General features: G+C 40.2%; 1 protein-coding gene across 5 annotated transcripts in view; it reads left to right on the top strand.

The window, feature by feature from the left end:
- LOC125918689 (uncharacterized) overlaps positions 1–25,545 on the top strand; it is a 35,104-nt gene extending 9,559 nt beyond the window's left edge. Inside the window, exons 2-7 of one of the 5 annotated variants that reach the window (XM_049624809.1) lie at positions 15,498–15,580; positions 16,313–16,372; positions 16,948–17,247; positions 17,786–17,913; positions 19,012–19,052; positions 25,351–25,545. In XM_049624809.1, the coding sequence (XP_049480766.1) occupies positions 16,949–17,247; positions 17,786–17,913; positions 19,012–19,052; positions 25,351–25,491 (609 nt within the window). In that variant the 5' untranslated portion in view covers positions 15,498–15,580; positions 16,313–16,372; position 16,948 and the 3' untranslated portion in view covers positions 25,492–25,545. Of the gene's footprint in view, positions 1–15,374; positions 15,400–15,497; positions 15,581–16,312; positions 16,373–16,947; positions 17,248–17,785; positions 17,914–19,011; positions 19,053–19,152; positions 19,388–25,350 lie in introns of those variants that run through there. The other 4 variants (XM_049624808.1, XM_049624807.1, XM_049624810.1 and 1 more) reach the window with 4 other exon arrangements.
- The last annotated feature ends 727 nt before the right edge of the window (positions 25,546–26,272 follow it).

The following is a 26,272-nucleotide window of genomic DNA, read 5'->3' as shown; positions in this document are numbered from 1 at the left end:
ATAAACCACTAATCACAAACTTCACCTATTTGCATTCTCTGACTAGTCCTTGAGAGAAAGTCTTCAGGAAAAGATGTGTGGGTTGTGTACTACCACAATAGTAGAGAGTAATGCTTCCTACAGACCACAGCACAGAGAAAGGTGCTTCCCCGAGTGGTGGATAATTGCAACTGCCCTGCCTGGAGGAGACATCCTATTGTTCTATGCCGTGAGGCATCCTAAATTCTTGAAAATATCAACAAAGCACAAGCCCAATAGTTCAGGTCCACTGGTTTCCAGACTGCAAGGTCAGAAGAATGTGGAGGAATTCTGCTTCTTACAGAGTTGGGGTCCCTTTGCAGTGGGCTGGAAGGTATGAAAGGGGTACTCTCTCCTTTGCAGCTTGGAGTTCAAGAGGAAAAGAGGCCCAAGCTGACAGAAGGTCAGAGCAGTCAAGAAGCAGCCAACCACCTTCAAAGACTGTCTTATTTTCAATGAAAGTTTCCAAGTGATAATAACATCTCTCAGTATTGAGACTTTGAGAATGAATTTGCAGCTCCCCAGTGATAGATAAAACACCATCAGAAAGTGTGACAGTCCCCTGCACATCCAGCTCAGTCAGAAGGAAATGGATCACACTCAAGGAAAAGAAAAATCGCAAAGCAGGCATCCCAGAACGTATTGCAATCATAACCCAGGAAAACCCTCAACCAAATTTCTCTTATCTGCAAACAATGTGCTTGGCTAATTTTCTGCTGACAGTTTGCCTGCACTAAACGGGCTTCATTAACTCAATTGGAAAAAAATGATTTTGCAATTTGCATACGGTTTAAGAGTATAATTAATACAATTCATAAAAGGCCAGTGCCACTTTGCAGACATTAGTCCCATAGGGGATTATGAAGTAGTTTTCTTTGAAGAGAGTTCTTATGTCTGCAATTCCAATAGCCAATACTGCCCTGCCTTCTTGGTGAGCCATTCTCATCTGTATGATCAATAAAATTAGACTTGCATTGGCTTTTTCTTCCAGGTTTCTGCCCACCAGTCAGTTCCCTCTCCCTAGTCATCCTGTCTTCCAGGGCAGATGTTGTCATTTGGAGGAAAAGAAAAGAATGCTTTCAGGTTAGGGCTCAGGGATGGAGTCAGGAAGATGTGATGTCACCATGCACCTCCCTTTTCATCCAGTTTTCTTGTTGCGTATCCATGTTCTAAGAGGTTAGTTGAGTGCTGAAGGCCTGTGTTTTTATCTCTTACAGGGAACAGTTAACAAGCCTGACCTTTTAAAAATTTAGGTCCAAACAGGGACTACCTGGAATTTAAGGAGGGGAGGAGCAGTTAGATGGAAACTTCAGGCTTTGAGAATGAAGGGAGAGATGTGGCCCCACAGTGGTTGTCTATAAGTAAGGAGAAGGGTATTTTGTAGTGGAGGAGGGCATTATTGGTGAAAGGGAAACATAAATCTGTCTCTCTATTTTTTTCAGTATGTTGACAATACTCTGTCAAAAATCTCTTTCCTGTCCCTTAAATTTAAGGCAGATGCCATCATTTCCATATATTTTCATATATTAAGAACCCATTCAGCTGCTCATCACTAGCCATTAGGGAACCAAAATCACAATGAGATACAACTTTACACCCATTGTTATAGAAAAAAAAAAACTGTTCTGACACTTTTTAAAATGGGGAGGAAGAATTTATTGTAAGTGTCAAGACTATTGCAACAGGAGAGAGAGATCTGCTCCATTCCAAACACAGAAAGACAGTTGGGGACATATAGCTATCAAACAGAGTTGTTGGGGGATGATCAATGGATGGGAAATTACTAGGGAGGGGACAACAAAGAAAGGGGATTTTGCTACAACTGGACTAGGCAATTCAGGCCAAATAGCCCCTAAGGATGAGGCCCAGTTAAAAAGAAGGCTCAGAGGAGTGGAGTCTGACTGAAATTAGGTCAAGGAGACAGTCTTTGTCACCATTAGGATGACTATTATCCAAAAATGGAAGACAATAGGTGTTGGAGAAGAGGATGAAGAACCCAGAATGTGCATTTAGGAATGTAAAATGGTGCAGCCACTGTGGGAAACTGCTTGGCAGTTCCTGAAAAAGTTAAGTGTAGAATTATTATTAGAGTCAGCAATTCTACTCTTAGTTAGGCATTACCCAGAATATTTGAAATCAGGGCCTCAAACACATACTTGTAAAACAGGAGTCACAGCAGCATTATTTATCAAAAGGTGAAAATAACCCAAATGTCCACCAAAAGATGAATGGATAAACAAAATGTAGCATATGCATATATTCAGCTTTGAAAAAGAATCAAGTTCTGGTACACATTCCAAAGTGGATGAGCCTTGAAAACATGCCAACTGAAATAAGCCAAACACAAAAACACAAATATTGTATGATTTCACTCATATCAAGGACCTAGAACAGGCAGATTCATAGGGATAGAAAGTAGAACAGAGGTTACCAGGCCATGGTGCAGGGTGGGCAGGGGGAGGAGAGGAAGAAACAGAGAGTAATTTTTTAGTGGGTGCAGAGTTTCAGTTTGGGATATGGAAAATGCTTTGGTGACAGCTGCACAACATTGTGAATGTACTTAATGCCACTGAACTGTGTACACTTTAATTCAAATGATAAATTTTATATTATGTACAGTTTATTACAATTAAAAGTATATAATAATAAAAGCCTATTCAATTTAATGAGCCAACCTCAAGCTCAGTTTAAATCTCGGGTCCCCCATCCCTAGGTTGGATTTGGCAGGAGGCCAGGGGCACGTGGAGTGAGGAAGAACTTCATCTGTTCTTTCCTTGCTCCTCCCATCCTACCCTCTTGAAAAGTTGAAGGTGGAGGGGAAAAGGGCTATCAATATAGGCACAGAGTGCCATGTTTTCTAACTGTTAGCACAGTAGTGATGGGGAAATGTCTGGATTCTCTCTGGTTCATTGGCTTCCACTTCTGCTGAAATGGAGGTCTCCCCTGTAGGAACTCAGTTTTATTCTCTGTGCTGAAGATCCCAGTTAAGAGGGATGGCTGTGTCTCTCTTCACTTTGCCTCCTCGCCAGCACACTCACCAGTTCTTACTTCCAGCCTAGTCTTCTCTTATTGCCATGGTACTTCCTGTGGAGCTTGAGAACCATTAAGGTTTTCTTTTTTCAAAGACCTTGGAGAGCTGAAAGCCCATCGACCTGTATTTCCTTCTTAAATCCTTTTCTCAATGTTTCCCAACAAGCCTACTTACTGCCTCTGGAAATCTCCAGATGTTCTGGAGATCTCTGTCTGTTCACCTGCATGTCTAAATGCCTGAGGACCCATGTCAAGCTTTCTCAAGAAATCCCCTAACTCCTTTCCAGTCCCTTGGCAGAAGCAGAGTGGGTTTGAAGTTTAATAGATCAGCAAGCATCCAGTAAAGAAAGAAGATGCCTGTCTCTCTTTCTTGAAGGCAATCTCAATCTCTAAAAAGTCACAAATATGGTTGGATTTTTTAAGACTATGGAGCACTTAATCTTTTTTGACACACACTGGGGGGTTTTATCCTCTAATTCCTATGTAACAGAGAAAAAAAATCCCACTTAGAAGTCTGCTACATGAGGACTCCATTTGATTGCAACTCCCAAAGGTGTTCTGTGTGAAAACCAGGGAGAAATGACCATTAATTGCCAAGAAAAATGTCTTTTTGGCAAAGTCTGTAGTCAGTAGAGGGGACAAAAACATCATGTGCATTCTAAGTATCTTGGAGAAATTCCTCTTTATTATGCAAGCATGTTTTCATTCCAAACTCACAGTAACCATATGAGTTAGTATTGTTCCATTTAATAGGAGAGGAAACTGAGACTTACATAAATGTTCTGAAGATCCAGTTCTGGATGATTTGCTACACAGCTTCCTTAAAGGCTATGCTATGCTGTATCTTATGTTGCTAAAATACACTGGGTCTACAGGATGCAACTAAAGGTGTCTGAACTCTCTACATAACGACCTTGGGGAGTACTGACCTATGCCCCAAATCAGGAGCATGCATTCCTCAGGGCCTGAAAGTGTCAGGGAGGCTTCTTAAAGATGTCACAGGGTCAGGATCTCTGCAACTAGTGATCTCCATTAATAAAGAGACAAGAAAGTGGTTATTTAGTTGAGCTGTGATAAGGAGGAAAAGAGTCTTGGAATAAACACTTGAACCTAAGGCTGAAATTATTATTTTTTCTAAAGACTGCCCACGGAGACTGAAGAGAATTTGAATTTTCTCTGCTGGTGAGGATTGGGAAATGAGGCGAAGTACCTGGAAAATTTTGAGAGAGGGGATATTTCAGATACCTTGAGTGAGGCCAGCAATGGCAAGCATGGCAGTAACTCTATGGAGTCCTTCCTCCCAAGGCCAAGGAAGAAGGAGGAAGCCACTATTGGTCCCAATGGAGAAGCACACATGACTGCTTTGGCATCTCAGATGACCTGTGCTCTTTTGCATGATGGTCTTTAGAGGGATGCAGACTCCTTTGGGGAGGTTCTTCAGGAGAAGCAGCAAGTTGGGCTAGGCCAAGTCAAGCCCATGAAAAATAAAAACCCTTCCAAGGGATCATCTGCTGGATGAGAATGTCCTGAACTAGAGAGGAAATTTCCTTTGCCTTCTGCCCTGGGAAGAATTTGTTGGGAAAGAAGATACTTGGAGTGTATTGAGAGTAGGGATGGGGCTGACCATGTGGAGAATCAGTTTTAGGGGGTCTGCTAAAGTTAAATATTTAGTGTCCTTGACCTTCTAAAGAGATTTGAGTGGTTCTTTTCAAATGAGGATCAGAGGCAAACAAGGCTGACAAGTCATATAAAGTGGCAACTAATTTAAGAAACAATAATTACAAGGCACAATGACAGGTCCATCAGAGTAGTACTGAAGTGGTCGGTTGAAAATGTCTTCTGCCCAATATATCCACAAAATTCCCTGGAACTGGTGAGTGTTATCTTATTTGGAAAAGGCTATCTTTGCAGATGTGATTCAGTTAAGGATCTTGAGATGAGGAGATAATCATGGCTTATGTGGATGGGACCTAAATGCCATGAAAAGTATTCTTATAAGAGAGAAGAAGACAGACACACAGACGGGAAGGCGATGTGAAGATGGAGCACAGAGATGCAGTCACAAACAGAGCAATGCCACTGGAGACATGAAGCTAAACGAGACAAGGAACAGATTCTCCCCTAGAGCCTCTGGAGGGAGCTTAGCTGTGCCAACACTTCAATTTCAGACTTTTGGCCTCCAGAACTGTAACAGAATAAACTTCAGTTGTCTTAAGCCATTAGTTTGTGGTAATTTGTTACAGCAGCCATACAGGAGACCAACATGGCAGGGCAGCTGGAGTATGTGGTCAGGGCACCTGACCAAATCCAAGTGGATGAGGGTCAGGGAAAGCTTCCAGATGTCATAATAAGCTTTGAGAGTATTTAAGAGAAAGGAAGGAAAATAAATCATCTATTCAGGAGTAAAAGTAGGTGTGAAAACCTGGAGTCAAGAGAGAGTATAGTGTGGTCTCCAAAGTGGGGAGAGGGTGGCAGAAGATCACACCATCAGACAGAGGTGTCAGGTGGATGAGAATGCAGACTTTGAGGGCAGGGAGTGGAAGAAGTGTACATAAGCAGGCAGTATGCTGATTAGGCAGAAGTTACATGAGGCTCTCTCTGGAAGCCTCAATTAGAGCAAGTGAAAGAGAAACGTTCAATCTGGTAAGATGATTAGGCTGGAAAACTGGCAGGATTTTGATGGGGAAAAGTTAGAAAAAAGAAAGTGTGAACACTGGTGTCCATTTTCTGGATTCAGAACCAAATTGGTGATGACATTCATGACCAAGATAAGGAAAAAAAGAGAATAATGTTTCCAGTAGAATGGGCATTTCAGAACAAAATTATTGGCCCAGGAAAGGCTTATTTCATGGATGGGCAGTTGAGGCAAAACATCTTTCATGACCTCCAGAATCTCCTTCTTTGGCCCTGACAGTTCCAGTAATTTCCATATTATTTGTTAGTTGGAATCACAACACCAAAATTCATGTTAAAATATAAACACGACTTCGGAAGGAGGCTTGATCTGCCATGACCAGCCTTAAATGCTTCAGTCTGAAATAGATTATCAGCTTGGCCCTGCAGCAAGGGGAGTCCTTGAGAGTGTAAGGAAGACAGTTACTATTTCTGGAGGGAGGACTATATTTCCACACTGGCCCTTACCATTGAAGACAGGTGAGAACATATTGGGAGGTTGAAGTGGATATCATGAAGGCATCATTAGGGGAGCCCTGAAAAGAAGTGGGGGGTGGGGCGAGGATGAGCTTGAAGGAACACATCACATTAAAAGTTAAAGCTGCTTTCCTTTTCTACTCTGAGCATGTACAAATGGACGGGGTCCTGAGCTGGGGATTATCAGTACAGGGATTAGAACAATGGCCACATCCAAAGTCTAAAGTATTCTCTGGCAAATTGCCCTAACCTGTGATAAGAGGTAAGATAGGTAACAATGCATGGAGAGCGGGCTTTACCTACGAAGGGTATGAGAATATGCCACCCCAAAATCTGCTACATTGGAATAAGGATTGTGTTGAGTCAAAGGCAATTAAAAAAACAGCAAACTCAGCAAGAGCTCCCTGCCCTCTGCCATCTGCCTTCCCAAAAGTGGGACATAAATATCCCTTTGTGAAGGCTTTCTCCCTCTCCTCTCCCATACCAGAGGAGAAAAAAAAGCAACCATTTTCACTAGAGATGTAAAGTTAGCACTGAGATGGGTCTACACAAACAAACCCTACAAAAATAATCTTTATCTTATGTTAGTTTCCCTATATGTTTATCTTCCCACAATTTATTGCTCCCAGAAGCACAAACCCCTTTTCCTTTCTCTTGGCACTTCTCCAAACATTTGTCACCCTTTGTTAAAATGGTATATAAGCCCCTAGGTAAACCACCACTTTGGTTCTTCCCCCCCCCCACTTTTTTTATGAAGGCTTCCATGCATATAAAATTAAAATATTACCATCAAATAAGATTTGTATGCCTTTTCTCCTGTGAATCTGTCTTTTGTCAGTTTAATTTGCAAGCCCCAGGCACAAATATAAGATAGAGGAGAAGTTTTTTTTTTTTTTTTTTTTTTTTTTTTTCATACACCGATAAGATCTACACATTGTTGTTCAATGCTATAGGGCTTTTCAACAGGGAAAATATTTCTCCTATTTCCTTAATAGTTCTACATGTATTCTTATTTTTTTAAAGGCTCCTCTTTTTTATTTCAAATTTAATAACAGCTATGAGTTGAAAGAAAAATAAAAGTAACCCTTATTATAATAATCTATTACCAGTATTATGATTTATCATAGAATTATAAAGTGCCTGGAGCTTGAAGGAAACACAGACTTCAACCTGATTGTATTTTTGCTGCTGGGTGTTTATTAATTTATTGTACAACTAAATCATGATTATTTAGTCATCTTCCTTTCCCTAACATTTTTCTAACACCTTCTAGAACTTTCCTAGAACAAATCATTGTGCCCGAATACTCCCGGTGCTTCTGGTTTTGTGACTCACATTCTTAAAATCTCACCTCTGATATTAGCCACCTCTGGGAGGACAGTTCATTCTGAGCTCTCACTCACTTCCCACCTTGAACCTATGACTTGGTATAGGCTTCCTTCTTCATCTCTGTCCCCTGGGATCCGCCATACCTACTGGGGATTGCCCAGTGCACATGTGCAAGCTGGAGTTAACATCCCTGGGGGCCACTATCAACCAAAGGAGATTGGGCACTGATGGATGAATGTTCCCACCACTTAACCCTTGGGTGGACAATTCTCAGCAACACACTATTATTGGCTTTTTCTACTTCCCTATTTTGTTCTCCTTGCACTTTTGTACTATTCCCTGGGATGATACCCCAAATAAACTATCTGTACAAAGACCTTGTCTCAGGCTCCGATCTTAGGGAATGCCAAGCTAAATTATGCGAAAAGTGTACAAGACTCACATTCAGCAAACCTAGGTTCTAGTGGCTCTCTGGGCACCATTAGAAACAAATCAGTTATTGGGGTGCTTGGGTGGCTCAGTTGGTTAAGCGTCCAATTTCAGCTCAGGTCATGATCTCACAGCTCATGGGTTCAAGCCCCACATTAGGCTCTCTCTTCAGTGCAAAACCTGTGTTGGATCCTCTGTCTGCTCTCTCTCCCCTCCCCTGGTCTCTTTCTCTCTCAAAAATAAACATTAAAAAAAAAGAAAAAAATAGCTTATTTACACTGACCTCTTGTTTCCACTTATATAAAATGAGGGACTAATCCCTTTGGTTCTCATTCTTTCTTGTATTCACTCATTCTCTCATTTTTTACTCACTCTTTTTTTTGTTTACTTATTTCCATTCTTCATTCATTTAGCCATTATACTTTCTGTCATTCACTCATTTTTTACTTATTCATCCAACCATCCATTCTTTCATTCATTTACTTCTATTCTTCTTCTGTATTTTCTTTATTCATTCACTCATATATCCACTGATTTTAAAGCAGTCACTAATTATTTTACTTATATTCTCATTTTTCATCCATCCATTGACTTTTTACCCATTCATTCACTTTTTTTTCATTCTTTGGTCTATAATTTGTCAGACAGTTTTTCTTGTACTCTTCCTTCCCTTCCTCCTTTTCTTCCTCTGTATCTCTTTCTTTCTTTCTCTCCTTTCTTCCTTCAACTGGTTGCTGAGAGTCTGAGTACCAGCCAGCATTCTACCATTGTTTGGAATAACACTGCTTCATGAGTAATCACTTCTGTGAATCAGACACACACTATAAGGGATAGGTGAGGGTAAGAACAGGGTGGTCCCCAAACACTATACATGAGGAAAATGTAGGTTCCAAATTCCAGGTACCTGTTTAATCATTTTTATTGTTGCTGTTATTTATGAAGACTACAAGAAGTCTTATTTTAGCCACTAGGGGGAAAAAAAAACAAACAACTATTTCTGATATTCCTAACCATATAAAAAGTTATTCAACAGCTTTGTGGGAGATTATACTCATATCATCTAAGTGTTTATAAGTTAAAAAACCAGAGGAGTACTCAGCTGAAAATGCAAAACAGAATGTAATTGGACACATGCTTTCTCTCAGGAAAAAGTCTCATTATCAAAACTACCTATTTATTAGCCTTCATAGAAAAATGTATGAATCCTTAAATATTTTATGGGCATATATCTATAATTAAAGATATGTTGACATATATAATATGGTGCGAAAACAATTTTTTCAAAGCTGAGTATTATAATCAAGAGGTTCATATCATAAAGGTTATTCACTATTGAATTGATAAATGAGCAACTGCAAATGTAAAATAATGTGCCAGCATATACTCTCCATGTTGTATTTGCACTCCCACAGATATAATCCACAAATTTTAAAGAATGAGGTACAGTGTGTGTGTGTGTGTGTGTGTGTGTGTGATTTTCTAAGTTTTTAAAACTAAATTGCAAAAATATTATTTATTGTCATATTTTTAAAATTTATTTCTTTATTTTAGAGAGAGAGAGATAGAGGGAGAGTGTGCTTGAATGTGAGCAGGGGAGGGGCAGAGAGAGAGAGAGAGAAAGGGAGAGAGAGAGAATTCCAAGCAAGCTCCAGGCTCAGTATGGAGTCCGACACAGGGCTCAATCCCATAACCCTGGGATCTTGACCTGAGCCAAAATCCAGAGTCAGTCACCCAACCAACTGGGCCACCCATGTACCCCTTTACTGTCATATTTTGTAATGTAGTCCTATACAGAAAATTGCATGAAACAGAAATGTACATTTATTCAATTATTATAAAATCAACACCCTTACAATTATTACCCAGTTCAAAAGAGACCATTGTCAACACCTCTAAACCTTCTGGTTCTCCTTCTCAGTCACAGGTTCCTTCTGTTTTGAGCTGACTTTTGTGGTAATTAGCCCCTTGCCTTTCTTTATGCTGTTTGACTGTTTTTAAATTTGCTATAAATGGAGTCATACAATATTTATTACTTTCTGTCTGGTTCTTACAATCAACACTATGTTTGTGAGATTTACCTGACTTTTATGTGTACTCATACATTGTTCATTTCAATTGTGGCATAATATTCTATTGAATGAACTTACCACAATTTATTCATCCATTCTTTTGTCCATAGACATTTGAGTTTTTTTCCAGTAGCTGGTTATTATAAGGGTGTTCTTGTGAATGTTCCCGTATATGTAATCTGGAGGACAAACACACAGAGTTCTCTAGGACATTCTTTAAGGCAGAAATGCTTGGTTATAGGGTATAAATATCATCCACTGTAGTAAAAAGCACCAAACTTTTTTCCAAAGTAGTTTGACACCCCCACCAGCAGTATATGACAGTTCTCAATTGCTTCACATTCTTGTCAACATTTGCTATTGTCAATCTTTTTAATTTTAGCAATTTGGGGGCAGGGGTGGTACTTCACTGTAGTTTTAATTTGCATTTTCCTGGTGATAATGATATTGAGTGCCTTCTATGATTTTATTCACCATTTGGATAACCTTTCTTATCAAGTACCGTTCAAGGTCTTGGCTAATAGACTTTTTGTCTTTTTGATTTTGGTTTGAATTTTTAAAAGGCATATATTCTGAATATATAACATATATTTTTCTGTGCCTCTGTGTTTCTTTTACGACAGTATCAAAAAGAAAAATTATCTAACAAAAACGTACAGTACCTCTTTATAGAAGACTATGACACACAATTGAAAAGAATTAGAGAAAACCTAAATACGTAGACACAGAATATTCATGTCTTAGAAGAATAGTATTGCAAAGACTTAAATTCTTTCCTGAATTTTTCCATAGATCTAAGGCAATTCCAGTTAGAATATCAATATTTTCCCTTTTTTGTGGAATTTGGCAAACTTATTCTAAAATTGATATGGAAAAGCAAAAAGCAAACGTAAATAGCCATGATGTTTCCAAAGAAGAAGAAAGAGGAGGAAGAAGACTTTCTCTATCAAGTATTGAGGCTCATAGGAATCCACAGCAGATAAAGCAGTATGGTATGGGTTAAGGATAAGCAGATAAATCAAATCAGTGGAACAGAATATAAAATCCAGAGACAGACCCACATATGAATGGAGACTTATGTATAGCAAAGGTGACCCTGCAGAATCATGGAAAAAAGACTAAACAGTGCTGGCACAAATGATTATTCAGCCATATTGGAAAAATCAGTTCTAGGTTGATTCATGACCTAAATGACAAAGTCAAAGAGTAGAGCTTTTAGACCTTAGGAATGGGAATATTTTTCAAACAGATAGAAAAGTTCTAACTAAAAAGAAAACAGGTTAACAAATTATTCATCAAAGGGCATCTCTAAGAGTATAAAAAGCAAGTCACAAAGTAGAAAATACAACTATTTTTTTAATTAAAAAAAATTTTTATGTTTATTCATTTTTTAAAGACAGAGGGAGACAGAGCACAAGCAGAGGTGGGGTGGAGAGAAAGGGGGACACAGAATCTGAAGCAGGCTCCAGGCTCTGAGGTGTCAGCACAGAGCCCGATGCGGGGTTCACAAACCGCGAGATCATGACCTGAGACGAAGTCGGATGCTCAACCAACTGAGCCACCCAGGTGCCCCACAACTATTTTGATTGTGAGTCTTTCTAAAAACCATGATACTTTTTGTTTTCTTTTTGTTTTTTTAAAGAAAATGCCTGAATGAAATATTTTAGTCCTGTATGAAAGTAAGACTCATTGGATAATTCATTTAATACTTATCAGATGCAGAAAAGTACCTATAAGTGGTTTTTTGGAAGTGCTTTCCTCCTTGGAAGATTCCAGAAGCCACAAGTCATATCTCAATCCATATTTCCTTCCTTTCTTGAATGTATCTTTTTCATCCTTTCCTACAGAGAAGAACTGGTGTAGGATTTTCAAGTCATTTGGCAGACATGAACCTCCTTAGGGAGGCACTGACATGCACACAGCCTTTGGATTTTAACAAAGAATCTGCCAGATTTGTGTTGCTTTCCCTTCTCATCAGGGTTGCAAGGTCTGAGGTAGGTTAGGCAGAAGAGGGGAAATTTACTGACTATTCCTTTGATGATATGATTTTTATGAAATCTAGTACACCTGATAGCTCATAAGATCCCTGTGTTAAGATTGTTGATTGGGTAAGACACCTTCACTGTAATTTTGTTTTTATAAAATAAGACTGCAAAGCCACCATCTTTTCTTTCTGCACATCTGCACATGATAAATTATTTCTATTCCCTTTAATCCATTTTTTATTATTCTTCAAAAATATCTCATGCTTTTTGTCCCTGGTGTTGTTGGAAATAAATCCCTGCCAAGACTCAGCTCTATTGTCAGGAGGCCAGCATCAAGCAGGATGACCGTTTCCTCAAGTTAATGAATTAGTAAATTAGCAAGTGGTGAGTTGAAATTAGATAATTGCCTTAACTTGAAATCTATGTATTCATGAAGCCCATTAACTGAAAAAAAATATTTATTGTCACTGACATCTTCACGCACTCGGTATTTCTGGGCTTCAGTGCTGACCTATTAAGGGGAAACAGGGGAGGGGTTTGAGTGTCTGGTTTTCTGTGTGTGCCAACCATGAGGATATCAGCAACAGGCCCATTTAGGGCTTCAGATAACCTTCCACCTGGAGTAATATATTTTTATTTCACTTCCACGCTGCTGGTTATTATAGTAGAAACTGCAGCAATTCCCTACTCTCCTGTAGCCAGCTTTTTACTCTCAAGTACCCTGAGGAATTAAATGGATGTTTGTAATTTTTCCACATTATGGAGAAAGTTCTAAATTGTATTGCAAATAAATAATAATATTGAATGCTGATAAAAAAATCCTTCTCTATGCACTCTCCAAGCCTTAATTAATTAAGCCTCACAAACACCCTGTCACCTTGGTAAATGCATCACCCTATTTTAGAATGTCAAGCCTGGTAACCAGTAATTATTAAAAAGTTGAGGAAAGAGCATTTAGATGGAAGTACAGTAACAATGTGGTGTATTTTCAAAATGGTCAGAGGAGTGAGAATGTTCAGCTTTGTGTTGTGAAGGATTGCATGGTGACTTTCTGGGAGAACTGAAGTCTTCTCTGAAGACTGTTGCCGATGTGATGGAAGACACCTGAGAGGGCAGAGTGGTTGACAGGTTTCTGCATGCCGTGACATGGGAAGTACAGTCAGGCACCCAAATTTCCAGTGAGGTGAACTACAGGGGCTCCCACAGACAGGGACACCATTTTTAATTTTTTTAATGTTTATTTATTTTTGAGAAAGAGAGAGAGAGACAAAGAGAGCAAGCTGGGGAGGGGCAGACAGAGCGGGAGACACAGAATCTGAAGCAGACTCCAGGCTCTGAGCTGTCAGCACAGAGCCCAACGTGGGCTCGAACTCATGAACTGTGAGATCATGACCTAAGCCGAAGTTGGATGCTTAACCGACTGAGCCACCCAGGCCCCCCCATGGCACACCATTTTCTATAGAGAATGGGTCTGTCCTTATGTCTAGAACAACATTCTTTGGACATCTCAAACTATAGTGAATGAATAAACCTCCTGGAAAATTTCCCATAAATCCAGATTCTAGGGCCCCACTTCCAGAGAGTCTATTGGGGGCAGTATATGCTTGAACTTAGAATTTTGTCTTTTTTTTTTTTAAATCAACACCCAGGTGACTCTAATACAAATGATTCCAGAGATGTTGCTAGTACTAAGCAAATTCCATTATTGTTTGGGAAGTTTTGAGACAGGTATCTCTAGTTTTCCACCTTTCTGATAAAGAGTTTCCATCCTGTGGTGTATCTGATTTTGATCAGCACTGCCCACCAGTAGGTCTGCTCAACTGAATTAACTACAAAACATTCTCTCAGGTCACCTCAGCAAATTGATCTTCTAGATGAAGTTGCTTAGTACTTTTGGAAGTCTGTGATACACAACAATTTCAGTTCAACTGAAATGCTATCAGGTTATCCTTTGTCTTCAATTCACCAAGCATAAAGTTTTAGCCTTCAGACCTGATCAAAAGTCAGCTGGTCATTTAGTGACTGTCATAGGCCTGGTACATTCTGAGACCTAATCCAGATACCATGCTCAGAGTTCACAGTGTAGCTGGTAGCACAGAAATTGCATATTTGAAAATGGCAAAAGGGACATTTAAAAGATGTAAATGCAAAAAAGTACATACCTCATGGTCTGGAGACATTGGTCTGAAACACTTTTTCTGACTCTTCCCTAGCAGAGACTCACATAGGAAGCCATAGTGAAACAAAATGGCAGTTCAAATCTGAGTTACCATCCATGGCACTCCAATGAAATGCACGATTGTGGCATAGACTCAGACTAAATGTTTCAAGTGCATTTGGATAGAAAAACACGCAGAATGATGCTAATATGTAGTTGTATCATTAAATGTGTGTGTCTATATTCTGGGTATAGGGATTTCCAGTACTCTTTCTGTGCATAATATGTAAACAGAGCTTTGCTTGACTCACACTTGATCTGATTTTGTTGTTGTTGTTTTTTCTGTAAATTGGGACTGAGTTATAAAGCTTGCCTGTTTTGTCAGTTTAGGTAGCATTATTAGTCTTAAAATGAGACCAGTGAGTAAAATAATAGATTAATGAATATGCATATATACATAGTATGTACATTCTCACAGAGATCTATGAGATTTATATAATTCTGTTTATTCTTTTGTGTACATTTACTGACCTCCTATATCTCTATATTCAATAAATATTTTCTATATGACCTCTTATGGGGCAATCAACCCCTAATTTTTAAAAACTTCATGTTGGTTTGGTTAAAAAAAAAACAAAAACAAAAACAAAAAAACAAACACCTCTATTGTGCCAAACAAAATTGTTAGGTCAATTGTTTTGAAACTATAGTTTTTTTATTTCAGCAATTTCTCAAAGTGTTCCAATCAGTAAACTGTAGAACCACTTTAATAATCTCAGAATAATCTTCTCTCTCACATCCTCCATATTTCTTTATAAATCTATATTAATTTTTAAAAAATCTTTAAGAAGATAGATTTGATTTATGTCATGAGTAAAGGAATCTCTAGATATTGCAACAGAAAGGAACTACCACTGAACAAGGATTACCTCCTTCCACGTACACCCACCTCCCAATATTATCACCCAATGGGTTTTCTTGTCCCCCACTTTTCCAGTCCTCCACCACCCAATCTGGACCCATTTACTTGGCTGAACAGATGTTTACCTTTCCACGAGCATGCCAGGCTGTTCCCTTCACCTAAAATGACTTTCTTCTTATTCATCCCCCATGTCTACTTATCATTCAAATTCAGGCAGAAGCCATGAACTTGATGAAGCATTTCTGGAAACTTTCTTGACCTTCCCACTGTCTTTTGTCTCTTAGGTCTCACTGTGCTATCCCAGAACCTGTAAGATTTTTGCAGAGATGTGTCTATCTTCTTGCATCCCACTTATGATAAGCTCCTTTAAAGGAAAGACTCAATCTTATTCATGTTTGTATTGCCAGCACCAAGAATATTCTGCTGCTCTGTAGATGAGGAATATACATTTGATGAATGCATGAATGAACGGATCAAAGGCAACGTATAGGTAAGGAAGCCAAAGCATGCATATCTTCTTTAGACCAAAAGGAACAACACTGTGGAATTTAATCATCTCAAACTATTTTTATGAAAAGCACCTATGTGCCAGGCTATAAAGCTCTACCTTCAGATACATTGTAAACTGGTTAACTGAATTTTACAGTAAGCCCATAGTAAAGGAAGGTAAATTAAGGCGGGAAGGTAGAAAAATATCTCTTTTACTAGCCACCTTTTTTTCAGAGACCATAAAACTTAAGTGATACACAGGGCTTCCTCAACTTTTTCTAGATTTTGAATTCCTGTACTTCTGTGTCTTGCACACAGTAAATGGTTAATACATATTTGTTGTAGGACAAATGAATGAATGAATGGATAAATGAATGAATGAAGGCTCTGATTTTGTGTGGCTCTCAGAAAGAAATTGATTCCATTTTCCAAACATGGGCATTTGTATTACGGTAGTAATATTTGAATTAAATTAAGATTCCTCATTTATTTGTATCTATCATAGGATCCACTCAATGTATAATCTTTAGGTTTTTTAATAGACTGGTGTGGCTGGCTATATGAGGGTTTCTTCTATTGGATCATCCTGAATATATCTTCAGGTTTACCAGTTGCATTCCCCTGGGGATAATGGGATGGTGGACTCTATTTTTTCTTCTTCTCACTTTTAATGTTCTTAGGCAGAAAGCAGAGATGTGATTTTAATAGTACATTATTTATTCCTGCATCTCAGGGGGAGGAGGATGGAAGAGGATGGCAATGTGTTTGTGAATGTAATATAATGTGGATTAAGGTATGAGAAGCTTTTTATCATGGATAGTCTCATTACAGATGTTGCCAGCACCTGTTGAGGATGAACTGCATTAGAGAAATGTCTCCCCAACTTGCCTCATTTGGGGTTTCTGTTTGTACTACTATTCTAAACCCCATCTCTCAAGGGCTTCTCCTTCGGAGCTAAGCTTTGCTCTTTGTTGAAACTTGGCAAACAAAATCTCAGCTTGGGAACAGTCTCTTCCCTCTGCTTCCTCATCTTCTCCCCCACCCCCTGTTTATTAATTTCTTCCCAGAACTGCTCAACTGCATTTAATTGGGTACACATTTTGCTAAACAAAAAAATACAGCAATTAAATCTTGATCCCCCCTTCTTTATTGTAGGCTTCTTCTAATTAAAGAAATGTTTTGATTATTTTCCCCACTAACCCCTCAAAAGAAATCTTAAAATAAGTGGTGACATCTCAAATACTCCGGAATAAATTCTTCTTTGCAAGTTTGGAGTTGAGACACGGTCAAATTCTACCCTATGTGTCATGAAAAAAGTTCTCTCTCTCTCTCTCTCTCTCTCTCTCTCTCTCTCTCTCTCTCTCATAGAATGAAAATCCAGATTGAATTTGTTACACAGCTTCCGAGAACACTCAGGCCCGGCTTCCAAGTGCAATCCTCCTGCCGGGAGTCAGCAGCCCACGCACATGCGCACAGGGCGTTGCGCCAGGGCCGGTTCTTGCCTTGCCTGACCCTCTGCAGCCTCTGCTTTTCTGGAGCTTGTGGTGCGGTGTCGCCTTCTCCGCGGGCACGTTCCGTGGGTTGCCCTAAGTGCACAGCCTCTGGTCGAAATGCCATCGTCTTAAAGGTGTTCCAGCTGAACCAATGTCTCCCAAACGCTTGCTCGCAGTGCGTCTATGCTCCCCCACTGTTCTGTCTGCCTCTTGTCTAGCTGTCCTTCTGCTGCCAGCGGTGACCGCCGCCCTCAGCCACAGTGAAATCCTCCATGCTCCCAGTTGGGGCATCTCTAAACAGTGCGGGCCCAGTGCCTGGAGAAGATCATGCTATGCCTTCCTCACTCTTGAGCTGGCTGACATTTTTCACACAATCTTCATTTATAAGCATTGATAAGCCGTGGAAAACAGAGTAAAATAAACGTGATGATTAACTCACGGCCATACCTAAGAAGTTATCATCACTTCAAATTACAAATCCTCTCATCCCGCTTTCTGATCATGACCTTCTGTCCTTCCACCTCTCTCCCTCCCAACCATATGCTGGTCAAATGCACACTTCCATCCCCCAAGCTTTCCAGGTCACTGTAGCTGTTTTCTCTAATCAGCCCCTGGCCTTTTCCTTCCCTATTCAGTCTAGAATCCAGTATTTATGCTTCATGCTACTTCTCACCAACACCCTCAATACGTTTGTCCTTATCCTGTTTTTCCAGACTGAGAAAATGCCAAGCCAACTTTCTGCCTTCTCCTATCCTACATCCAGGCCTAAGAGATTCCCTGGAGGAAAAAGACAGCAGCAAATCCATGTTTCTGCAATTCTATCTTCTCCTACCTGAGCCAGGTAATCCTTCTGTTTGATTGTGATTAATTCCTTCTCCCGTTTCTTGTAAGGTTCCTTCAAGCACTACCCTCCACTCTTATGCTTTCCATAATGCCTTCCCCGCCAATCTCAGGAGATGACTTCACTTCCAGTCTCATATAGGGAAATAATTAATGACAACAACATCTATTTCCTGTACCCTGAGAGAACACATTTATCTGCATCCATATAAATCCTTTTCTCTTTCCCTTCTTCCTTACCATTTCACTAGCAACTCCTTCAGCTTCCTGAGGACCTTGCTCCATCATCTGTATTCCAACTGTCACTTCTCTCTCCCTCCATTACTCCCCCTCGCTCCCCTTTACTCCTCCCCCAATCTCTCTCTCTTTCCCTGCACAGCCACCAGCCTTGAAAATAGTCTCTGTTTACTGCCTGCACTGTGTTACTTTCCATTTACTATTCAACTCACTGCCCTTGGGTTTCTTGCACACCCCATGTCTCCACTGAAAAATGTTCTAACAAAATAACCAGTAGTGTTTGAATTGCTAAACCCATTCATAAACTTTTGGCCCCTATTTTGCATAACTTTTCTGAGTCACTGCTGGCTATCATCCGTGCACTTCTCTAAATCTCCTCTCCTGCTAACACGCCCTACTCTGTATGCTGGGAAGCTGAACTCTACCAGTTGTTTCAATGGGTTCCCTTGTACTTTGGCTGCTAGTTGGGTTTGACCAGTGGAAAGCCCCAGAAAATTATAGAAGAGTCACAGCTGGGTGTATATATCCCACTTCTTTCTAAGGGACAGGACTGCAGTGGGCTGCTGCCCTTGACAGAAGTCACAGCTCTTCTTAGGGTATCTTCTCCAAATAGCAGTGCTCTCTTGTTCATTCTCTCTCTCTCTCTCTCTCTCTCTCTCTCTCCCTCCCACCCTCTCTATTTTTCTCAGAGTCCCAGGATCCACTCTCTCTGCTCAGCTGTCTAGACCTTAGAGGTACTGACCCTACTCTCTGCTCTTACCTGCCAGTGAATATTCCATTAGTACTTTTGGGTTCTCTATACTTGCCCATACCTTTGTAAATAGTCTCTTTATTAAACTTTCCTCAAATTTCCCAATTTCAGGGGTGTCATCTCTTTCCCACCAGGACCACGACCTGTATAAGGTAATTTAACACTACCAACAACTCAGGCCCTCCTGAGTCTCATGATGGTGTCTCTTGTTCTTCTGCTAACTTTTTAGCTCTGCCTATCAATCCCCTTTAGACAGTGGCTGAGTGTGATGCTTAAGGAGATGGGCTCCAGAACCAGACCAGGAGGTCTGTGCCACCAACCAGCAGTGTGACCTCGGGAAATTTCCCAAACCTCTCTGTCTCAGTCTTCTCCTCTATAAGTGGTGGATAAGATGCTTCCCTACCTCAAAGTCTAATGGAGATGAACTGGCTTAAAACATGTGAAGCACTTAGAATAGTGCCTGGTGCACATTAAACCATAAATGCTGGTGTTTGTGTCCTTATTACTGATCACTTTCTTCTCTCTTCTTCTCTTTGCCCCCTAGTTGTTGGGACTTCCAGCATTCTTTTTTGGCACCTTTCTGTTCGCTATTTGAAAATATCACTGGGATGATCTAAAACAATTATGATAATAGTTAACATGCATTATACTCTTCTTCCGTATATGGCACTGTACTATGAGCCATGGAATTAACACAAAACCCTTTGTGTTAGGCAACTGAGTTACCTCTCTGAACCTCATTTTCCCCCTTTGTAACGTGGGGGAAATGATAGTATCTATCTGATAAAGGCTTTTTGCATGAATCTGATGACTTAATACAAAAATAAATAAATAAATAAAAACCCTTCCCCGATAGGTATTAGGATTGTCCCCAAGTTGTAGAATGAGGCAGAGGGAGGTAGAGTCACTTCCCAAAGTCAAGGAACGGAACTATGCTTTTATTCGAATCCAACCAGGCTGAGTCCATGCTCCTGTCATCAGCAATGAATAATTTGGGTAGACTCCAGTTCCCTTACGCAGGAAAAAATTCAAAAAGTGGCAAATATATGAGCTTTTGAAACCAGCCCCTTGATTTCCTAGAATGCTAATAAAAGCATTTTCATTGCCCTCACTGATGAGTGCCTAGGTAGCATGCAGGCACGTCTGCTCTGTTTCCACAGATAGGAAATCAAACTGGGCAGCACTTGACAGACAGAAAGACTGTTCCATCATTTTCCAAACCCAGTGAAATGAGAAAAAGAAACCAGTAGGTTAGATATCCCTGGGGCATATAGCTCCCCTTTGGGCATCAGTTTCACACTGACTTCAAAGGGAGTAACTGCTGAACTGGACAGGAGGGAAACTGGGCCCAGAAGGATTGGGCTTGAAGAGTATAAATAGTGACAAGGAACGGGGTCTGGGAAATTGGCGTGAATACTCTGCAATACGTTCTAGCAATATACATGATTAAGTTTTCCATGTAAAGTGGGATTTTCTTTTCTCTCACAAGTGTCTTCTTAAACAATGTTTTTAATTAGGACCCTTGTTTTCCTTTACTTCTTTATTAGGGAAGCTTCACACTTAGCCTGACATTAGAATGTTCTTAGAAATAAACAGTTTCCATAAAGGCAAAATTTCTCCATAAGATCATTACTATTATGTTGTGTGGGGAATGGAATAGCACCTCTGGGAATTTAATGCTGTCAAGAGTCTATTTCAGTAATATGTGACGTTCTCCAGGAGATCCGCCCTGTCTCCATTTGCTCCTACTTCTCAGGAAACGAGAGGAGAGAACCAAACCCTTGCCGCTGATTAAAATCAAAAGCATTTTCTTGCATGAATAGATAAATTATCTTTTAAAAATGGAGCCCTTTGTTAACATTAGAATCCCCTGGTGCCTGTTGGTTGAACCCTGTGGTAAAAATCTGCCAACATGGAGGAGGAGGAGTGAGAGAAATCACTGCAAAATGGAGATGCTCCCACTCTTTAAGATGCGATTTTAGCTTTTCCTTTTATTTTTGCTTTCATTTGAGGATTTGGAAGAATGAGGAGAGAATGTGTCAAGATGAGGCACCCTCTCTACTGCACAGAATTTCAAATCTCTGTGGTATTGTGTAGAATTTCTTAGCTCACAGGTTTCCTGAAGACAGACTCTCACAAACACCTACGATTTTAGTATGGACATGGCTGGGACTCATTCTGGGCCTCAGGCAGACCGCCTCCTGACCTCCTTCAATGACTCATGTGTAATATAACATCTGAGTGTGAATGTAAGCATTTTAATATGAAAAGGATTGATTTTTCCTACAGACATGGGATTCTAATGATTGGAAACAATATATTGATTTTTTTTTTTTAATTAAAGCCATCTTCCCACTCATAATGGAAGGTCTTGCCCTTTGTGAAATTTATATCCATAGTCCTTGGTGATATCTGCAATTACAACTCCCAGTGGCTAGCATCACATTTGGGAAGGAGGAAGTACTAATAGGAGAGAAATTATTCTCACTCCCTTCTTGGTAACGGGCTTTTAGTGTTGGTCAAAGGTGGCTGATGGAAGGCTGCATGAATGTTGAAATGTCTCTGCCCCACACCACAGCCCAGAAAGACAAATTCTCCGGGGCTTTGGGACCACTCCTAACTCATATTCTCAGAATTCCCTTTACCCTTGTCCTATTCCTTGAAGCATCTGGAATAAGACAATAAAGACACTTCACTTTGAGAAAATGGTTTAAATTGAATCCCCATTCGGTGAAAGTATCACTTGCTATTGCCAATATCATTCAAGTACTGTCACTGGGATCTTGTCCCTAGATCCCACAGACCAGAGGTTAGTCCTGTCCAGGCTGGCTGAACACAAACCATGAGATGAGTAACTGGGAAGATCTGCTTGAGGCCCGTGTTAGCCCTACGCCACTCTCAGCACCCGCTCCTTCATGCTCATGTCATGTATGTACCTGCACCAAAGTCACAGATATTGTGACCTCCCAGGAACTTAGAGATGATCTGAGTGAAGTCCTTTGTTTTATACCTGAAGACACCGAGGCCAGAGGGGTTAGTCATGTGCCCAGGCTTGTTCATGGCACAACCAGGCCAGCCTGAGCTCTCTTATCCCCAGTTCAGTATACTGTGTCCTACACCACATTCTTTCAAGCCCAAATATGCATGTTTTCCCCAAATTCTCTCAGTGACTGAGGCTCCTAATGTTGGTCACTACTCCTTCCCTCATCTCTGAATAGCTCCCCCTTGCCCCTCTGCCCTCCTACCACCTGCAGATTCAGCACCCAGGATTCCTCCTTCCTACCCCCACCTCTTCTTCAGTGCCCCATCTGGTCTTTTTCTCTTCCCCCACAGACTCCTTTACTCCTTTCTATGTCTTTCCACATCCACATCCATATACACTTGGCTGTACGTGACATGTGTGTAAAGGGCATACTGAGTCAGGAGACCCAGGTGCCAAACCTGGCTCCCACATACTGACTTTATTACTCTTTTAAGGGTTAGGTTTCTCATAAGCAAGGAGAAACTGTATTTGCTTATCTCCTGGGTTATTGTGAAGATCAGCTAAAATAATGTCTAAGAAAATGTGTGTAAACTAAGTGATACCCCCAAAACATTAGAAATTATGACGAATATTCTTCCCTCAGTTTTGCCAACTGATGTGAGCACCTAAGATGAGCATGAATAGATAATAGTTGTGAACAGATCAGTATTTATGCCTCCTGAGTGACATATGTACCCCTGGTAGTGTCTTCTGAAGCTAAAATAACTGCCCAGTGGGCAACTTTAATGAGGGTATGGCAGGCACCAATGCAGGACTTAGAAGAGATTATTTTACATGCAACCGTTCTAAGCTTTAGAAAGTCCCACCTATGAAAACTTTTTCTACCATACTAAGGGCAGGCATTTGCCTTAAGAGAAACAAAAAAGGGGAGAAAGACATAGCTTGAAAATTCACATCCCAGAAAAGGGGATGGCATTCTTTTTTTTTTTTTAATTTTTTTTAAAATTTTTATTTATTTTTGAGATAGAGAAAGAGCATGAATGGGGGAGGGTCAGAGAGAGGGAGACACAGAATCCGAAGTGGGCTCCAGACTCTGAGCTGTCAGCACAGAGCCGGACGCGGGGCTCGAACTGTGAGATCATGACCTGAGTCGAAGTCAGATGCTTAACCGACTGAGCCACCCAGGTGCCCCAGGGATGGCATTCTTCAGGTAAAAGTGTGGCCACTGTGAAGCCCAAAGACAGGGCCATAATCAGTCACATTAACCAGCAGGTCTGGGACCAGTTAACTTCTTCATCTCCTGGCTTAACAATTGCAGGTACCTGAAGATGTAACTGCTCAGACAGGTTTGTGGCCTCAAACACAGATCCATGCTAGCCAAGAATGTGATTGGCATACTAAAAGATCCTTATGATGTCAGAAACACATCTGAGAATTAAATCACTTGTCAGTCATTTATTCCTTGGTATGACTGGGTTTGTTATTTCATTCTTTTACTCAGTTTGGGAGAAAGGTGGGTCTTTTGGTTCAAAAACCAAGAATGAAAATTTGTACCTCTTAATCCCCATCACCTTTTTCACCTATCACCACCCCTGACACTCTTTCCCTCTGGCAATCACTACCTTGTTCTCTGTATTTATGAGTCTGCTTCTGTTTAATTTTTTTGTCTTGTTTTTTAATTTTTAAAAATTTTTTTATTCATTTTTGAGAGACAGAGACAGAGAGCATAAGTGGGGGGAGCGGCAGACAGAGAGGGAGACACAGAATCCAAAGCAGGCTCCAGGCTCTGAGCTGTCAGCACAGAGCCCGACGTGGGGCTCAGATTCACAAACCAAGAGATCATGACCTGAGCTGAAGTTGGACTCTTAACCAACTGAGCCACGCAGGCACCCGTCTTGTTTTTTCAGATTGCACGGATCAGTGAAATCATATGGTATTTGTTTTTTCCCATCTGACTTATTTCATTTAGCATAATACCTTCTAGGCCATTCATGTTGTCATGAATGGCAAGATTACACTCTCTTTTAAGGTTGAGTAATATCCCATTTATATATTCATCTATTGATGGACATCATTTAGGTTGTTTCTATATATTGGCTATTGTAAATAACGCTGCAATAAACATAGAGGTGCATATGACATTTTGAATTAGTGTTTTGATTTTCCTTGGGTAAATACTAAGAGTGGAATTACTGGATTATATGGTATTTCTATTTTTAATTTTTAATTTTTTGAGGAACATCCATACTCTTTTCTGTAATGGCTGCACCAATTACATTTCCACCAACGGTGCATGAGTTTCCTGTTCTCCACATCCTCACCAACACTTGTCCTTTCTACAAATTGTAACTATACTTAATGTAGTAAGCATTTCACAATGTACAAACTTGTCAAATCACTGTATTGTACAACTGTAACTAATATATTGTTGTATGTCTACTATACTTCAATTAAAACAAACAAACAAATAAGGATGAGACATGTTACTGATGCCCTCTCATGGAATGCAAGCCCCAAAGCCTCTATATGAAGGGAGAGGGATGAAAAACAGTAAGTGAGGGAGGAGCCTGCCTCTTCTGGTTCTTCATCAACTTGGCCAACTCTGGAAGCTTCCTGGACATGAGCTTTGTTGTCCTTCACTCAGAGGACCTATCAAGCAGACAGCTGAGTCAATGAGAGTCTTCAAAGACTTGGTTTATTTATGGTGGTGGTAAACATGTCCCCAAGGACCACTAGATAGGTAACAGGCCAAAATGCTTTCTGGCATAAAGACTCAGTGCATCCTTATGGTCCGCTACTCACATTCTTCCTGGTGATTTATTTTGTGCCTGCTCTACAAATTTCCTACTAAACCCCACTCCAGTTCCTCTTTACAAAGATGTCAAAACTCTATGGTTTCTTCCTCTTTACTATTCCTGAGACTCTGAGTGTCCTGCTGACTGAGGCATGTATTTTTTTTTTTTTTTGCTGACAAAAATGTGTTTGCCTAGTTTCACTTATTCAATAAATTCTTTTTTCTACTTTCTTCTACTTTTCTACTATGTTTCATAAGAAACATAGGATCACATACAGAACCTCTCCCAAAGCCCTGTTCCTTTAACCTAATTGTATTTTCCTTCTTTTTTTTTTTTTTTGAAAATTCTTCATATCCATTCCATCCATCCCATCTTCATTTACCACACAGCCCATGCCTTTACACATTCTGTATTTCTTTACTGAAGGCTTAGTTCCATGCTTCCCCTTCTTTAACATTTTCCCCATCACATATGTCCAAGTCACATTCTGACCCAGCACTGTCCTAGCTGTGACTTAATTTGTATCATCTGACTGATCTCCTAAAACACCAAGAAACTATCTCTGGACTTCTAGACTCAGTACAATTTGAGGTATCTGTTTACAATGGCCAATAGGACACTTAACTAAGAGGTGAAATGTCTGTGACCCCTTGTTTTACCTATCTGCTACAGGTAATGTTGGGAGCAAGAGTGGTCAAAGGAAACAGGAGACAGCTGTCAACCTGGCAGGGACCTAATAGTGCGGGAGAAATCATTCTTTTTCCTCGATCTTTGCCAATTATACAGAAGATCCACAAATGCCATTGCAGATGAACCATGTGACCAACAGATCAGCAAATGTGTTTTTAAAGGCAAATATGTAGTAAAAGTTGCTCTATTTCAAAACGCAGTGAATTTGGATTTGTTTCAAAGGAGAGTCTTTACTCTAGGTTTTAAACTGATAGGCAAATCCCCACAAGTGGAAACTGAAGTTCCCTTGAACCATTGCCAGATCTGACACAAGATAGAGAGTGGCAATGGACTCACAGGAAGCAATGGTTAATGTTTCTTACAAGTGTTAAAAAGCAACTCACAGTATCACTCTCTTTCAATGCACCATCATGCCCTATGAAGCCCTTGGGTTCCACTGATCTATGGAAAGTCCACATGTCCAAGTTTTGATATAATAATTATAGACAGATGTGGGAAAACTGAACACTCATTCCAGAATTGAAAGTAACCATTTTATTTGGTCACTGTTATGAAAATTGTAGGTAAGGAGAAATTTGGATTCTCATCCAATATCCTCCTAAAAAAATATGCTCAGGCAAAGTTTTCTAAGTGTTAAAACTGAAGTGTGATTTGAGTACCATAGGAGACCAGTGGAGGGAGAAGGTCGGTAATCACGTGAGAAGAGACTGTTTTTATACCTTCTGATCATGGTGACCTCTACAGAAAGTTAGTCACTCTGAAGAGTAACAAAGGCCATCTGTTAGTGTCTATGGTATTCCTGCTAAAGGCTAACAGGGACTAAATGATCTTTTGATGTTTAATGCAAACCTCTAGCAGTGAGTATTCTCTGCTTATCTGAAAATGGTATATGGTGGTGGTTTAA

This window comes from Panthera uncia, chromosome B4 (genome assembly GCF_023721935.1).
Source record: "Panthera uncia isolate 11264 chromosome B4, Puncia_PCG_1.0, whole genome shotgun sequence".
Lineage (NCBI taxonomy): Eukaryota > Metazoa > Chordata > Mammalia > Carnivora > Felidae > Panthera > Panthera uncia.
Note: the sequence above shows the minus strand (reverse complement) of the source record. Positions and strands in the feature narration are given on the sequence as shown.